The 16,566-nt window shown below is 43.4% G+C and overlaps 2 protein-coding genes across 9 annotated transcripts; one reads left to right on the top strand and one right to left on the bottom strand.

Moving 5' to 3' along the window:
- The first annotated feature begins 616 nt into the window (after nucleotides 1–616).
- LOC306998456 (uncharacterized protein) lies at nucleotides 617–12,360 on the top strand. 7 transcript variants are annotated; one of them, XM_079612546.1, is made up of 11 exons: nucleotides 617–658; nucleotides 1,477–1,536; nucleotides 1,966–2,162; nucleotides 4,215–4,376; nucleotides 10,589–10,653; nucleotides 10,814–11,031; nucleotides 11,111–11,276; nucleotides 11,480–11,515; nucleotides 11,589–11,636; nucleotides 11,741–11,794; nucleotides 11,916–12,360. In XM_079612546.1, exons 7-11 carry the CDS (start codon nucleotides 11,117–11,119, stop codon nucleotides 11,978–11,980), a joined length of 363 nt encoding a protein of 120 aa, XP_079468672.1. In that variant the 5' UTR covers nucleotides 617–658; nucleotides 1,477–1,536; nucleotides 1,966–2,162; nucleotides 4,215–4,376; nucleotides 10,589–10,653; nucleotides 10,814–11,031; nucleotides 11,111–11,116; the 3' UTR covers nucleotides 11,981–12,360. The 7 variants fall into 7 exon arrangements, with proteins under 7 accessions (XP_079468672.1, XP_079468677.1, XP_079468678.1 ...); XM_079612551.1 differs by having other exon boundaries at nucleotides 11,908–12,360; XM_079612552.1 differs by having other exon boundaries at nucleotides 11,589–11,647; nucleotides 11,908–12,360.
- LOC306998450 (uncharacterized protein) lies at nucleotides 8,289–10,796 on the bottom strand. 2 transcript variants are annotated; one of them, XR_013797560.1, is made up of 6 exons: nucleotides 9,405–10,796; nucleotides 9,111–9,285; nucleotides 8,987–9,031; nucleotides 8,743–8,946; nucleotides 8,547–8,636; nucleotides 8,396–8,429 (listed from the first exon to the last, which is right to left on the bottom strand). XR_013797560.1 is itself a non-coding variant. In XM_079612540.1 (5 exons), the coding sequence occupies exons 1-5, from the start codon at nucleotides 10,042–10,044 to the stop codon at nucleotides 8,633–8,635; spliced, it is 1,068 nt and encodes a 355-aa protein (XP_079468666.1). In that variant the 5' UTR covers nucleotides 10,045–10,796; the 3' UTR covers nucleotides 8,289–8,632. The 2 variants fall into 2 exon arrangements, 1 of the variants encoding a protein (XP_079468666.1); XM_079612540.1 differs by having other exon boundaries at nucleotides 8,289–8,636.
- Nucleotides 12,361–16,566: the final 4,206 nt, after the last annotated feature.

Here is a 16,566-nt window from a genome sequence, read left to right as displayed (position 1 = left end):
CATACGCCGGGTTAATACGCCGTCGAGCGCCTTTATAACTATGCCAAACCTATGGGCGGCAGTGTAGGGAGAAGGATAAAGTCATGCAAGCCAATCAGAATCCTCAGAATCGACAAGAGAGAACCTAAAACCCCGTTTCTCCCAGTTGACACGACAACACATAACCGGCGTTTTCAGAAATCTCCACTTTGGCCGGAGTTTTTAGAAATAATCGTTTTCTGGGATAAAAACGGCGTTTTCGTGTAAATGACAGGCCAAAACGCAGAGAAATATCTGCGTTTTCCCATCGTGTAAACGGGGCCTTAGAGAGATATATTTTCTTTGTGCAAATCAAGTTTTGTAAGAACAGACAGAAACGCAGGCACTGCACTGCTCTGTAAAATTTAAACCACTTCCAAACATGTGCTTCCTCAGTGTCAAATTCCTGTTATTTTTCTCTGTAGTGTGCTCTGAAAGAAGGTGCAACATAACACCTACACCACTGTCAAGAATGAGAGAGGATGTTGATTGGGAGTAAACATACAGAATTGATTCTATCTTTCTCTTACATTCCTTACTTCTGGCAGCTTACTCCTCTTTCTGTTACTATAGCTCTCAGTGGAGGAAACACCACACCACACCACACCATCCCAGGCCAGAACTGACCATTCCGGCATATGTGAGTAAATGTTGCATTCAGTTGAAGTTGACAATATGAACATTCAAAAGCTATTTGCATCAAAAACACTAAGTTGAAAATGCAAAACAGTAAAAATGTATGTGAAGAGCCTTCTACAGCTTTACCTGGAACCTACCTGAAAGTTATGTTTTCAGGGAAAACCCTGCAGAGTAAATTTTGTTTACCATTCACATGTGAAAGACTGAATTAAGGGATTAACTGTTTGTGTCTAAACTAGTTACTTCTTCAGATATATACTTTATTACAGTAGATGTGACTTGAAGAAATTAACAACTCAATTTGAGTTTTTGTTTGGCCCCTTTCACTTATAGCCAGAAATGTTTAGGATAGAAATGAAGAAATCATCTCAGAAATGCCTAATCATCTTTACAAAATCTATCTCCAAATATTTGCAAAATAATAATAATTCTTATTCTTATATTTCCCCTGTAAAAGGCATACCTGAATTAGTTTTGGTGTCATATGACAATCAAACAATGTCAGAGAACAATATATCACAAATAAAACACCTGAAAAAACTGGGTTCTACTTGTCAATTCAGACTAATAAATTAAATCAAAGTTTCTCCTGAACAGCATGTATGCTGTCTTGAATAGCTGGTGGCGTTTGAACGCATGGTTCAAAATGAAGTAGACTTGCATGGATAAATCTCCAAGACAAATTTGTTCTTAAAACTTAAATGTGAATTTATTCATGTTTTCATTGTAGTTATCTACAGACAGAAACGAGTCTTCGCCTTTTGAAAGTGTTGTACATTTTGAAATGTGAACTTTGATGTTTTGGTCTCTTGTTTGCAGTGATTAATAGAAGAACCACCGCTACACCAACTCGTGCCCAAAATGCAGACTTCAGTGAATGTGAGAGAAACTACCCTTGCATGGCCATCCTAAATTTCGTGAGCGTAGTGTTTGCTATTAGACAGTCTTTAAAGCATCCAATGAAAATGTACAGAGCCTTTGCAGAGTTGGACTAATGCAATTAAAATGCCATGTTTTTTTGAGAAATAACTTTCCATTAAAGGAAAGTAAAAAATATCTTTGTGTATGCTGTCAATTATAATTCTTAAAAAGAAAGAAAATTGGAATCAGCAGGTCAGACCTTTAAAAAATGATAAGCCAGGAAAAATGCAATCGATGAATCTTCTATTAAAAGACTTAGGAGTTGTATTTTTCCACATCATTATTCCACAAGTGAAATGAAATTGTCAGGCTAGAAACATAAAGTTATAGTTTTTTTAATGCATATACTTCAACTAAATAGACTGTATCTTCTGATCACTGTTTTAGCTGTGATACGAACCATCCTGACCAATCAAGAAGTCATCAAAGATCAGATGGGCATTTTGGTGAAGCTAGTTCATCAGTTAAAGGGGACTGCAGAAGAGAGCCCATCTCTACCACCAGAAACACTTCCGGTTGCAACCCTTCAAGAGCTTCTGGTTTTGGAGGGACAGCTGCTTGATCAAGAATTCAAGAAAACTCTGGTAATGTATATTGGTACAATACCATTATAAGAGATTATGTATAAAGTCATTCAATCCAATACGATTATCTCTTTCACAAAGAACCATAAATGACAGCAGACATGTTTTTTAACTATCCTTCATTGGAAAAATCTCTTTACTAGAATCCCCATTAGCACTGGCTTCTCTGACTGTGGTTCCATTCAACTGTACATTATAAAACACTGACTATTAAATAAACTCTAAATGAAAATTAACTGCAGATTAACAGTGCTCAGTGTTTCCCACAGAATTACAGTATTACTGTGGTGAGGGGTTATTTGTACAATTAGAAAAACAAAATAGGCAACAAAGTGGCTCAATCTAAAATGACTATGATACGATATCAAGAATCAATGGGTTTTTTTATGCACTGAAATGTGGTCAGATGTTTGGCTTGGATGCTTCCACTTCAGGTGGAACATATGTGACCCGTCACGGAAAGTAGGGACACAAGTCGGCAGCACAACTTTCGAGCAAAATGAGAAAGAAGCGTTTTTTGAGAAAGAAGCGCAGGAACAGGACACTGCAGTTCTCAAAAGTTCATTATTTGCATGTGCTTTAAAGCCTTGCCGGTTAAACATGTCATTCGCTGCTGAAGCGCTGTTCTAATGCGCTTTTCTGAGTGCAAACAGCCGACGCGCGCATGCACTAAAAGCCTGTCTAACAGCGCCTGGATACTGGACTAAGTTATCTTTCGAGTCCTTTTGAGCTAATACTGTCAAATACACTCAAGGTTTACATAAAGAAAGTTGGTTATGTCTAAACTGAAAGCAAACCAAGAAAATTGAGAGAAATCTGCGTGTCATATTATGCGTACATAATTAGACGCGTTGCTTTCAGGTCTTAAAGAGACAGTAGCCCTAATAGTAAACATGCAGCCGCTTGTCCTTAAAGGGATTGTTCACCCTAAAATAAACATTTTGTCATTCTTTACTCACTCTCACTCTAATGTTGTTCCAAACCTGTATTTATTTATTTCTTGTGCTGAACACAAAAGAAGATGTTTGGAAGAATGTGGGTAACCAGACAGTTGCTGGTCCCCATTGACTACCATAGGAAATAAATATAGAAGTCACTGGGGAACATCAACTGTTTGGTTACCCACATTCTTCCAAATAACTTCAACAGAAGAAAGAAACTTATTCAGGTTTAAAACAACTTGAGAGAGTAAATGATGACAATTAAACCTTTGGGGAGAACTATCCATTTAATGTTAATAAAACAACAAAACACAGAGGACATCACACACTGCTCTTGACTGAAAACTTTAATAGTAACTTTAATAAGAATCAATGTATAATTTATACAGTGAAGTCCATATTTGGCTTTGACTTTGACTGAACATTTGCTCTCACTTTGTGGAAAACATATCGGTATATATATCATATAGCGACATTCAGCCTAAATATACCGGGATATGACTTTTGGTCCATATCGCCCAGCCCTACAGCGTGGCTACTCTAGCCGGATCTATCTGATATCAAAAGAGTTGCCTATACAGTTTTATCGGTAGATGCTAAGAGACATTTATTTATATATTACCGGTTTGCACACTTTTTTTTTTCTTTGATGGCACATTTTCCTGACCTGTGTTTTCCTGTGCTTTACAGCTTTACAGGGGGAGCTTTACAGGGGGGGCTTTACAGGGGGTATGGCTTATCTAAATAAAATGTAAATGAACCCTATTGTCACTCCCAGCAGCAGAGAGAGGTGAGAACTGCAATCTTCAGAGGCAGATTTCTCCACTTTGAATTTTTTTGAGTGCCTACCTTCAAATGGCCACAACTTCTCCAAATATGATTAGATTTCCGTGTTACACATCGCTGGAAAGCTTAGAGACTACACTTTCAGAATCTGTGAATAACTCAAAATGCCCCAGAACCGACTTGTGTCCCTACTTTCCGTGACCGGTCACATATTTTGTCTCTGACAGAGTTTAATTCTACTTGAATGTCTATCTCCTCTGTCATCTAAGTCAAATTAGCTACATGAAACACTTAATGCTTGCTGTCTTTTCCCCTTGTTTAACAGACGATTACCTTGGCACAAAGAGGAGGTACAGCCGTTAAGGACACTGTTTGGAGAATGATGGGATACCTCTTGACCAATGAACTTGAACCAGACAGATGAATTGGAAAGGAGCCAATGGCAAGGCAGCCTTCAAGAACCTTATTCTAAGAGGGATAATCAATGGTGAGTCGCAGTGGTGTAGGTGTTGTTGCCACAGCTTTCACTGACATTTGTGCATTTGTTGGAATTTGCTGCTTACCTCACCCACAAACATGCATACACCTACACCTCTGGCCCTGTTTCAGAAAGCAAGTTCTTAACTCTGAGCCTGTATTGTTATACTCTAGATTTCAGAACGTGACTGGTGTGTAAGGGAAAGTGGGGAACAGTTTGTCAGAAGTGACGTAATTCAGCTGCATCACTTTACAGCAGGGGTATTCAATTAGAAAACAAAGGTCCAGTAAGGGAACCTAGGCTGTTCGTGGGAATTTTCCCATTCATTTAAGTTGCCATTGTCAGCGCCGACACTCCGAGGTCCGCGTGCTCGAAATGGACGACACAAGCTGCTATTTCAGTGGTGCCGTGGACGTTTTCTAAAATCGCATATAAAGTGGCCAGAATTACCATATATTAACATAGGCCCTCTGGGGGCGCTCGATGGGCGTGTCACATTAGCAGATAATGAGCTTGCCAGAACGATAATGAGAACAGCGGATCTCTCGCTCTTTATATATAGATTACATAAACAGAGAATATTTCTTTTAGTTTTGAATTAGATAATTTAAAACTACACACTTAAATGATTATAGAGATATATATCTCGTGTCTGAGTGAATAGTATTCGCTGAGTTTTGTTTGAGTTTAGAGACGTGCTTCAGAAAAAAAGTTCACGGAGACGGAGAGGCAGAAAGCACTCCCTGTTTACTTTCTTTATATTACAAAAGCACAATGTTTTATTTCGATTGTAAGTGGACACATAAAAAAGTAGACATTTAACAGCTTATTTTTTCATATTTCTTAAGGCTGTATGACCAAAACTGATGGAGTATTTTAGGTCTATTTTGCTGCTATGTAAAAAAAAAACGTGCAAAACGCGCCTGCGCGTTTGCCGACCTCAGAGGGTTAAATTTATGGGAAAATTCCCACGAACCGCCTAGGTTCCCTTACTGGACCTTTGTATTGTAATTGAATACCCCTGGTGTAAAGTGATGCAGCTGAATTACGTCACTATCCTCTTCTTCATTGCCACGAAGTGCCTATGGGGCCCCCTAACCACCTAAATTTCACCATAGTCTTCCTCAGTACCACGAAGTGCTTATTTTGACCCCTAACCACCTATCCTCTTCTTCATTGCCACGGAGTGCCTATGGGGCCCCCTAACCACCTAAACTTCACCATAGTCTTCCTCTGTACCACGAAGTGCCTATTTTGACCCCTAACCACCTATCCTCATCTTCATTGCCACGGAGTGCCTATGGGGCCCCCTAACCACCTAAACTTCACCATAGTCTTCCTCAGTACCACGAAGTGCCTATGTTGACCCCTAACCACCTATCGTCTTCTTCATTGCCACAAAGTGCCTAAACTTCACCACAGTCTTCCTCAGTACCACGGAGTGCCTGTTTTGACCCCTAACCACATATCCTCTCCTTCAGTTCCACAAAGTGCCTAAACTTCACCACAGTCTTCCTCAGTACCACAGAGTGCCTTTTCTGCCCCCTGACCACCTGTTTTTTGTCTCAAGTCACTGTATATCTAACTCTGTGCCGAAAAGTCACAGGGCCTCGAAATTCGGTACGAGGGTAGCCCAGTGGGCCCCAGGGCGAGATCCTTAGTTTCAAGGTTCTACGTTGATCCCAAGTGTGTGTTTCAGCGGTTCGGTCTGATCCGCGCATGGTTCAGCTTTCTCCATCCATAAGGGTCTTTCTGGGCCCCAGTGACTGCAGGCAGATCAAGTTTGGGGCCGCCAGGGCCCCCGGGGGCCAAACGGCAAAGCGTCCCACGTACAACTTAACCCATTGATTTTCATATGTGTTCTGTGGACACTGGGCAATAAGTGTTTTTTTTTGTGTGCGCAGACGTTCCCCTCTCTGTATGTTGTCGGGGGCCGCGTGACGCAGCTTTCTGTGAAGTTTCGGGCCCCTAGCACCTCCAGGGGCCGAACGAGGTCCAGTGACACGTGCAACTTATTCAATGCAATTTCACAGGTACTTTGTGGACGGTGGTCCGATTGCCCCGAAATTTGACACGTACGTCCCGCCACGGCCCCACGGGATGGGTCCTAGAGTTTCGTGTCCGAAGCTGCTCGTTTGCCCAAAAAAGACCCCCTCGACCTGGAAGCGCCTGTGAAATTTGAACTGAATAAGTTGCACGTGGGCGGGCGGAAATACGGGGGTCGAAAGGTTGCAGCGCTTCCAAATTCGCCACCCTGGTAGTCGAGGGGCCCCCGGTTTTAGATCCCGGATCGCAGGGTTCTAGATCGGTTTCAAGTGTGTGTTTTTGCAGTGCAAAATTCTCCTCACTTTGCTTCATTTTGGCCATATGTCTTTCTATGAGTCCAAGAGGGCCACCATTAACAGGACCATGTGCTCGGTGAAGGGTGGACAGGAAGGTCCGATCGGCCCGAAACTGACGTATGCGTCCCGCCACGGGCCCCTGGGAGGTGTTCTAGAGTACCGTGGCCCTCTGACCTTTTTTCGCGCTAGTTGGCCACCAACAGGAAGTGCCCACCTGTAACTTATTTGACAGGGTTCCTGTAAGCTGTCCGTGGACATGCCATTTTAAGGCTAATTTGGAGGTTCTGGAGGCTGCACGTCGCTCAGGGGGACCCAAATATGAACGTAAAATTTATATTTAATCATTTTTATGCATTTTTATCAATCATGACATCAAAATGTAAAAAAGATCCCACCTGTAGCTTATTCGACTGGGTCCCTGTAAGCTGTCAGTGGACATGCCATTTTAATGCTAACTATGCATAATTATGAACTGTAAAGTACCCCAAACATGTTTGATTGTCTTTCCTGTGTACTGTAATGCACGTTTTAAGCAATAAAACATTTACAATATGAATTGTGACCTGTTAATGCATTGACCACGGACAGCCTAAAGCGGTCCCGTCAAATAAGTTACAGGTGGGCCGTGTTATAACAAATAAATTACACATGGTTTGATTACATGATCAGATCAATTAACCCTTTAACCAGTTTAAACCAATTTAATAAAATGTCTAATTCAATTTGAATTATTGTCACAGTAATACTTGAAAAAAGGCAGACAAGAAGTAAAAATTTCAATCAACAAAAATAACTTTATTTAGAACAACAAATATACAGAAAAAAGGTAAAATTTCAATGCAAACGGGGATCTGGAAAAAGGAACTCAAACAAAATGAACACTGGAACAGGATGGGAAAAAAAAGTCTCTCATAAAAACGAACACTGGAACGTGAGATGAAAAAAAAAAAAGTCTCTCAAAAAACAAACACCGGAACAGGACAAAGACTCAAAATCACTCGAACTCAAAAAAGGAAGCAAAAAATTAACGCGCCGCCTATCTCTGTTGTCGGCGCTTCTTCATGGCCTTCTTTACTTTCTCTGTGGCCTTTTTTCGGCGGCTGATACCGACAAGCGTCGTGGAGCTCGGGGAAAAAATGTCATTCTTCACCTTGAGTGGCGAAACGTGCCTCTGGCTCGAGGCCAATGACTTCAAGGGAGTCAGCAGCACCGTCGCCTTGCCTCTCCGGTCCGGATACTTTCTTGGGGGGGGGTGCTCCGTCCCTGTGGCTCCTGCTCTTCTTGGGATCCCACAGCTTCTCCCTCCGACCCGCCCTTCTCCGAGGCCTCCTCCCTGTGCTGTGCAAGGTGAAACAAATACACACAGACAAAGACACGGTGAGCGATCGAACGTGATGTTGCAAACGCTTATGACGCTGCAGTCAAAGGAAGCCAACTTACGTCGCTGGACTCGGGGTCCGGGGTCCGGGGACTTGGGAGCTCTTTCCTTCAGCGGTTGCTTCCCCTTACCCTTCGCAGGCCGCTTGCGCTTCCCCGAGGACGGCTCCTTCGACGGGGAGCCCCTCTCCGCACCCTCTAGGGCAGCGTCAAAGAGCCTGCGGTGCTCCATGGCCTGATGCGGGGTCAGGTTGGCCACGTAAAACTTGTCCGCCGTCCTCGTGTCGTGGCACATTAACTTTGACAGCTTCATCTTGTCGTCGTTGGTGTGGCTGAACTTGATCTGGAAAGACAGAGGCAGAGAAAAGTCAAAACCAATGCTGCCACCAGGGAAGACCGCCCGAGTATGTGCCCGAGCGTAGTACTTGGCCGTGGGTCCGCCCGGCAGCTGGTCCTTCACCTTGAGGAACCGCTGCACCCACCCAAACTCCTCCTCCGTCAGGAGGATCTGGGCCGACCCGAACGCCATGTTGGTCTTGTGATGAGCTACCTGTGGACACACAAGGGAGAGAAAAAAAGCACAACGTCAAGGTTCAAACGTCAGTTCGGCAACAGGTGAGTACCTCGAGTCGGGGAGAAGGTAAAAGACAACTTACTCAATAGCTCGGGGATGGCCTTGGCCGCAAGCTCCCGGCACCTCAAAAGGGTGGCCTTGGTGATGATGTTTGTCTCTCCTTGACAGCGGTCTGGTGGATGGCCACGCCCCTCTTGAGGGACTTCCGCAGGCTCCCCATCTCCCTACGAAGGCCGACCAGGGCTTTGCTGGATAGGCGGCAGGACTGCGGAGGGGTTTCAGACAGGAACCGCATGAAGCAGCTGACATTCAGCACGTAGTGCTGGATGGTGGTCACCGCCATCTTGGCCTGTCGGAGGGAGCTGACCCAACTGCAAGAAGACAAACATGGTTACAGAGGCGATAGATTATTTTCAAACTGAGCCCACGACGGGAGAAAAAGTTACTCACCTGTGTATCCTGGCAGTGTCGTTCAGGAAGCGGAAGTCGGCCAGGTTTGTCTTGCCCCTCGACATGACCGCCAGAAATGTTTTGATGCGGTACACCTGACAGCCAACGTTTTCCTTCAATTTGTTGCCAGGGTCCGGGCCTTCCCTGTTCCGCCTGTACTCCTCCACGATCTCGTCTGCAAAAAAAGAAAGAAAGAGAGAGAAAAAAAAGAGAGAACAGAGGAAGAGCAAAGAGTTAGTGTTGGCACAGCCACAAGTTAAAAATGATAAAAACAGATAAAAGCGTCACACTCACTCAGCACGGCCACGTGGTCGGGGTAATGGGGTTGATCTTCGTCAGGCTTCTCCTCGCCGGTGTCGGGCAAGTCGCGGGGCTGCTGAATGTCAGAGGGCACCTCGGGGGAGGACTTAACATCCTCTTTCGCAGGGCCGCATTCCTCTTCTTCCGGGCCGAGAGAGGAGAGGAGGTTTTGGGCCACCTGCCCAATTCGGGCCGAGCCCAAGGAGGTCGACCTCCTCTTCAGGATGCGATAACGTCTGGTGACCATCCTGAGCGTCTCACTGAGGGTGTCGACCTGCCTGTTCAGCTCGCCCACCTGCGTTCTGAGGAGCTCCTTTTGTTTTTTGCAGCCCGGGTTGTCGCACTCCTCCTCCTCCAGGTCCTCTGGGTCTTGAGGGATAGACGCATCCTCCTCCATGAGCTGGTGCTGCTCCAGGTCGAGGGTGGACACCCTCGGTACGGCCGGGTCGGAGGCCCTCAGGGCAGTCAGCTTGGCCAGACACATCCTCCTCTTGCAGAAGCGGAGCGCTTCGTCCTGCACCCCCACCGAGACCTCAGAGTGGGTACGGATGTGGCGGTCGAGCCGGTTGGAGAATTTCCCGCACGCCGGAACCGGGCAGAGGCCTGCACGGGCGTTCACTCGCCCCGACTCCATGGCCAAGAGCAATTTCCTCTCCTCCGGGAGTTATTTACTGTACACTTACCTGTAAATGGACTGCAATTTAAAGTTATTTACTGTACGCTTACCTGTAAATGGAGTGGATCATCCCACCTACAGCTTAATAGGCTTTCCATGGTACGACTGGAACCATTACAGGTTGGAATTAGTTTTTATTTTAAATTTTTATATTTTTTATTTTATTTTAAGATGAATGTTTCATTGTAAATAAAAATAAACAATAAAAAATTATACCTGTTATAACCTCTTATGAAACCATTAAAATATGACTCGCGAATGCCCTGTCCACGGAAAGCCTGTGTGGATCACTAGGTAAGTTATGGTTGGACAAGTGACACTTGTAACTTGTTTGACGTGACCTACAAAAGCTTTCCATGGACAGGTAGTATTAATTATAATAATGAATGTAATTTTTTTTCCTTTTATTAATACATGTTCTTGTTTAAAATATTTTTTGAAAATGCTATTATTTTTTTAATATGTAAAAAGCGCCCCTAACCCTCAAACTTCATTTCAAAAGATGGTGAAAGCAGCAGCTCGAACATCAAAACATATACCTCCATACCAACGGAACCCTTTGACAAGGTAATTTTCAAAGTGATATTTTGAGAATATTTCAGCCTATGAATTATGACCTATTAATGCATTGACCATGGACAGCCTAAAGACGGGACCTCAAATAAGTTATAGGTGGGCCCTTTCTCTGCCCACCTGTGTGAACTAACTTTGTTTCCATTTTTTAAAGATGCTGCTGACTTGTCCATTGTGCCTGGCCAAGGTCATTCATTTGCGGCATCACCTCCGGTCGCAGCATCACATAGACTAGAGGATGGGGAGGAGGGGAAAGTTTTGCTCCGACTGGCAAGGGGCCGTATAAAGCTCCGGAATACAAGGTGCCCACAGTGTGGGATCACATATGAAAACGTGGAGCGCCATTTTAAATCGGGCCATCCAGAGCTGACAGTAAGTATAATCTCAAACTAGCATACTTGTTTTTTGTGAATTCATTTTAAAAATGTTTTGAAAAAAACTCTCTCTTCAGGGAAAAATGGTCAAGTTGTTGACCAAGGAGTTACACAAAAAGGAAGCAGAGGATCAGCTTAAAATATTAAGGGACAGGCAACAACTTGACCCTCCAGTCCTGTCGGCTCTGGATGTCCCTGTTGAGAGCCCCCTGGCTATTCCAGAGGAGTGCCTTCAGTTGCTGGGTAGGTTTTGAATGATTTTTTGCAATGGGAATATAACATATTTTTTACAAAATGTTGAACAAACTATTGAGTCTGTGTGTGTGTGTGTGTGTGTGTGTGTGTGTGTGTGTGTGTGTGTGTGTGTGTGTGTGTGTGTGTGTGTGTGTGTGTGTGTGTGTGTGTGTGTGTGTGTGTGTGTGTGTGTATACGTGTGTTTATTGTAGACGAGTTTGAAATGGAAGGGGCTCCAAGCTTTCTGGGTAAGTGATCAACATGTAATTATGCTATATTGTTTATACAAGACCAATACATTAATAACTTTTTGTATTGTAGACCTTCTTATGGAGAGCAGTAAGCCCCAGCCAGAAGTCCAAAGCATTGGTTGGTATCAGGTGAACAATTGTTTAAACTTGTACTGTATTGTTTTTTCCATGAACAGCACATTAACAAAAAAAAAATAGTTAACCTTTATTTGTTCTTCTTAGATGAATTGTTCAAGCAAATTATTGAGAATGAAGAGGTCTCTTCAGGTCCACAAGGTAAGTAATAGGTAATAAGTTTACATGCATGAAACCAAGTTTTGTTGTTGTTTTATTTATTTGATTGTTAATTGTTTTTCTTTGTTTCCCTTTTCCTTTTTTCATTTGCCAAGTTCTGCAGGAAAGCACAGACCTGTGCACTGTAGACCTCAGCGACCTTCTTTGTTTGTAAATAGTTTATGTTAATGTATAAATGTATATAGTTCAGATATTTTATGTCATAGTTTTATATTTTTTATCTATGTCGTTTTATATATTGTGTTTTTAAATATAATCTGTTTTACTGTTCTGTGTATTGTTCGTTTTGTAATTTTATAAATAATAAATGTTGTTAAATCATGGTTGAAACAATTAAACATTTTAAATTATGGTTTTGTCTCTCTCATCTATTTCACCAAAACATACCAACTATAGCTTATTTAATTAGCTTGCCGTGGACAATGTATTTGTATGCATATTCATAATTTTTATGAGCTGAAATATACATGAACTTTTTTTTAATATGGTGTTTCCTGTGCATTGACCCATAGCTTTTCCTTAAAAATATAATTACAATTATGACCTATTAATGCATTGACCAAGGAGAGCTTATAGGGACCCTGTCAAATAAGTTACAGGTGGGCCCTTCCCGTGCCCAACTGTAACTTATTTGACAGGGTCCCTATAAGCTGTTCATGGACATGCCATATTAAGTCTAATGATGCATAGTTCTGCTGATGGGACACATAGGCCATTCGTGGTCACACAGGAGGTCAGGGGGATGATTAGGCTGTCCGTGATCAGTGGGCGGGTCCACGGGCTGTCACTTAGATTGGCCGTGGACGAACAGGCCGTTCGTGGTCACATAGGCGGTCAATGGGACGAATAGGATGTTTGTGGTCACATAGGCGGTCAATGGGACGAATAGGCTGTTCGTGGTCACATAGGCGGTCAGTGGGACGAATAGGATGTTTGTGGTCACATAGGCGGTCAATGGGACGAATAGGCTGTTCGTGGTCACATAGGCGGTCAGTGGGACGAATAGGCTGTTTGTGGTCAGTGTGCCGGGCCACGGGCTGTCAATTAGATAGGCTGTGGACAAACAGGCCATTCGTGGTCACATGGGATGTCAGGGGGACGAATAAGCATAGGAAGGGCCCACCTGTAACTTATTCAACATGGTCCCTGTATGCTGTCCTTGGACATTTCAATTTAGGGCTAATGGTGCACAGTTATGAGATGTATAGTACCCCAACATGTTTGATTGTCTTCCCTGTGCACTGTACTCGATTTACATTTTTAATAATGAATTATGAACTAATAATGCATTGACCACGGACAGCCTAAAGAGTTCCCGTCAAATAAGTTACAGGTGGGCCCTTCCTGTGCCAACCTGTAACTTATTTGACAGGGTCCCTGTAAGCTGTCCGTGGACATGCCATTTTAATGCTAACTATGCATAATTATGAACTGTAAAGTATACCAACATGTTGGAAAGTCTTCCCTGTGCACTGTACAATGATTTACATTTATAATGATGAATTATGACCTACAAGAATGGAGCTCCAAGGCGGCCTGGTTCCTGAGATCAAGCCGGTCAAAGTCCCATCTACGGTGTGAGTTCTCGGGAAGATCAGTGTGAGTTCTCGGAAAGGTCAGCGTGCGTTCTTGGAAGCGTGCGTTCTTGTTGTGGATGTCCCCACCCCCTCCACCGCCATAGGTTTGAGTCATTTAGGCAGTTAGTGGGCACTTTGAGGACATAGTGATGAAGAATAGGCAGTTAGGGGGCACTTTAGGTGGTTCGTGGACATATTAATGTATTGACCATGGACAGCCTAAAGAGGTCCCGTCAAATAAGTTACAAGTGGGCCCTTCCTGTGCCCACCTGTAACTTATTTGACAGGGTAGGATGTTCATGGACATGCCATTTTAAGTCTAATGATGCATAGTTCTGCTGATGGGACACATAGGCCATTCGTGGTCACACAGGAGGTCAGGGGGATGATTAGGCTGTTCGTGGTCAGTGGGCGGGTCCATGGGCTGTCACTTAGATTGGCTGTGGACGAACAGGCCGTTCGTGGTCACAAGGGTGGTCAGTGGGACGATTAGGCCGTTCGTGGTCACATAGGCGGTAAGTGGGACGAATAGGCTGTTCATGGTCAGTGTGCCGGGCCACGGGCTGTCACTTAGATTGGCCATGGACAAATAGGCCGTTCGTGGTCATATAGGTGGTGAGTGGGACGAATAGGCTGTTCGTGGTCAGTGGGCTGGTCCACAGGCTGTCACTTAGATTGGCCATGGACGAATAGGCCGTTCGTGGTCATATAGGTGGTCAGTGGGACGAATAGGCTGTTCGTGGTCAATGGGCTGGTCCACAGGCTGTCACTTAGATTGCCTGTGGACGAACAGGTTGTTCGTGGTCACATAGGCGGTCAGTGGGACGAATAGGCTGTTCGTGGTCAGTGGGCTGGTCCACAGGCTGTCACTTAGATTGGCCATGGACGAATAGGCCGTTCGTGGTCATATAGGTGGTCAGTGGGACGAATAGGCTGTTCGTGGTCAGTGGGATGAATAGGCTGTTCGTGGTCAGTGGGCTGGTCCACAGGCTGTCACTTAGATTGCCTGTGGATAAACAGGCCGTTCGTGGTCAAATAGGCGGTCAGTGGGACGAATAGGCCGTTCGTGTCAGTGGGTGTGGCCAGGGGGCGGTCAGGGAATTCGGCCGAAGGGCGGTCAGGGTGAGGCACGTGCGCTCCGTGGTCGCCCGCCCGCAGCCTGTTCTGAGCGCATCGAAACGACTGCAGGCGGTCGATGGTCGCCCCCTTGTGGCCGCTGCCCAGATTGCGGGCGAGGGGGCCAAATTTTCATCGAGGCCCCCGGGGGCATTGCGCAGGTCCACTAACCTCCTACCACGGAGCACCTGCCAGGTAGTCCGCGGACCCCTTCCCTTAGGTGGCGGCCTAAAGAGCGTTAGAGAAAATTTCCCAAAAGGTCCGGAACATCAAAACGACTAACTTGCGTTATCATTCAGTACCCTACGTATAGTTGTATCAACATATGTTTTTAGTCAACAACTGACAATATTTCAACAATATTCAGTTTTCACATCAAACTGGAGGGATAACAATAAAAAACTACTCTAATAATAAAGCTTTCTCAGACTGTTGTTGGATTTGTTTGTTTGTTGATACTTTATTGATCCTTTGCAGGAAATTATATTGTCACGGCAGCTTTAACACTCAGAGAAAAAAATTAAATAAGAAATACTAAAAATACATATATAGAATATTCAGTAACAGATGCATATTCAGTACAGAATATTCAATAACAAAAATTAATATAGAATATTCAGTAACATGTGAATATTCATAACACATTAAACATTCTGATGGCCGCTGGTACAAAGGACTTCCTGGTACGTTCAGACTTGCACTTTGGTGCAATCAATCTATGGCTGAAGGCAGGGGTGCCGCCAGGAATTTTGGGCCCCATGACAAAAAAATAACATTGGGCCCCCCCTGCACAGCTGTTGTCACCAGATCTCTAGGACGTACCTGTCCCATCAGATGCTTTACATAACTCTAATCAAATGCTTGCAACTGTCTTGCTTCTTAGTTCAATACTAGTACTAGCACAATATTTACTGCTGGTGATTTGTAAATGCAAGTCTGCATACAGTATGCAATTCATTATTTGATGCAAGATTAAAAGCCACCATAAAAATGTCCTTAAAGCAATCCTTTACAGTCTCAATGTATTTTTATTGTAAAATTAATGACAGAAAAAATAAATAAAAAATGAAAAAACCTAAATATATATTAAATTTTTAATCAAAATAAATGAACATCATCATCTCAAAAGAATAAAAACATCAGATTTTTTAACTTAACTGCACATATATGCCAACAACAAAATAAAGTTGACGTGTAAAACAGAATTTCCACATCATGGTTATTATAGTGCTACAAAACAGTGTGTGCGTGCGTGCGTGCGTGCGTGCGTGCGTGCGCGTGTGTGTGTGTAAGCTTCTAAAAATAAATTGAAATACACCAGTATTCCTGTAATTATTTTGTCTTATGAATTTAATAAACAACTCGTCTCGTATTCTGTCCGAACACACCGCACCATCTACATCATGTGAGTGTAAATGCGCAAAAAACGTTTCCATTGCAGTTTTGCGAAATACTTATTTTTCAAAATTGCCTGAAAAACCACCTCATTTCAATTTGCGCAATTTGAAGGGTAATTGAAACACGGATGACGGTGTTTAGTTGCCAGAAACACCAGAAACCACAAAGTTGCATAGTAAAAGAAAATCTGGTTTTCAAAAAAACGAAAGAGAGAAAATAGAGAGAGGAAAGACAATGAAAGGGTGTCAATCTGTTAACGAATTACAGGAATACTGGATTCTAAACCTCAAAGAAATGATATTTAGATATTTAGAAAATAAATCGCAAAAGTTCTGCGCAAATCTGTAATAGAAACGCAGCTACTGATGAGTGCGCTAAGGCAGGACCAAACCATTTCATGCAGATACAGGGGGGTGGATGTTTACTTTTTGGTCAATGGGGATAATTAACTTTTATTGCCAAAATAAGTACAATCAAAGACATCATTAATTTTATTATTATTTGAAATATACTCAATGATGATGGTTTATATAGTGTATAATATAATAAAAATTTAAATTACTTTTTACGTATTTGTTGGAATCGTCCTAACTTTTCCCCCCTATACGGCGCCCATGGCTGAAGGTGCTCTTGTTGATCACCCCAAGAGCATGGATTGGATGT

This window comes from Phoxinus phoxinus (genome assembly GCF_949152265.1).
Source record: "Phoxinus phoxinus genome assembly, chromosome: 5".
NCBI classification, from domain to species: Eukaryota; Metazoa; Chordata; class Actinopteri; order Cypriniformes; family Leuciscidae; genus Phoxinus; species Phoxinus phoxinus.
The sequence above is the reverse complement of the archived record's forward strand: the minus strand, read 5'-3'. Positions and strand labels throughout refer to the sequence as shown.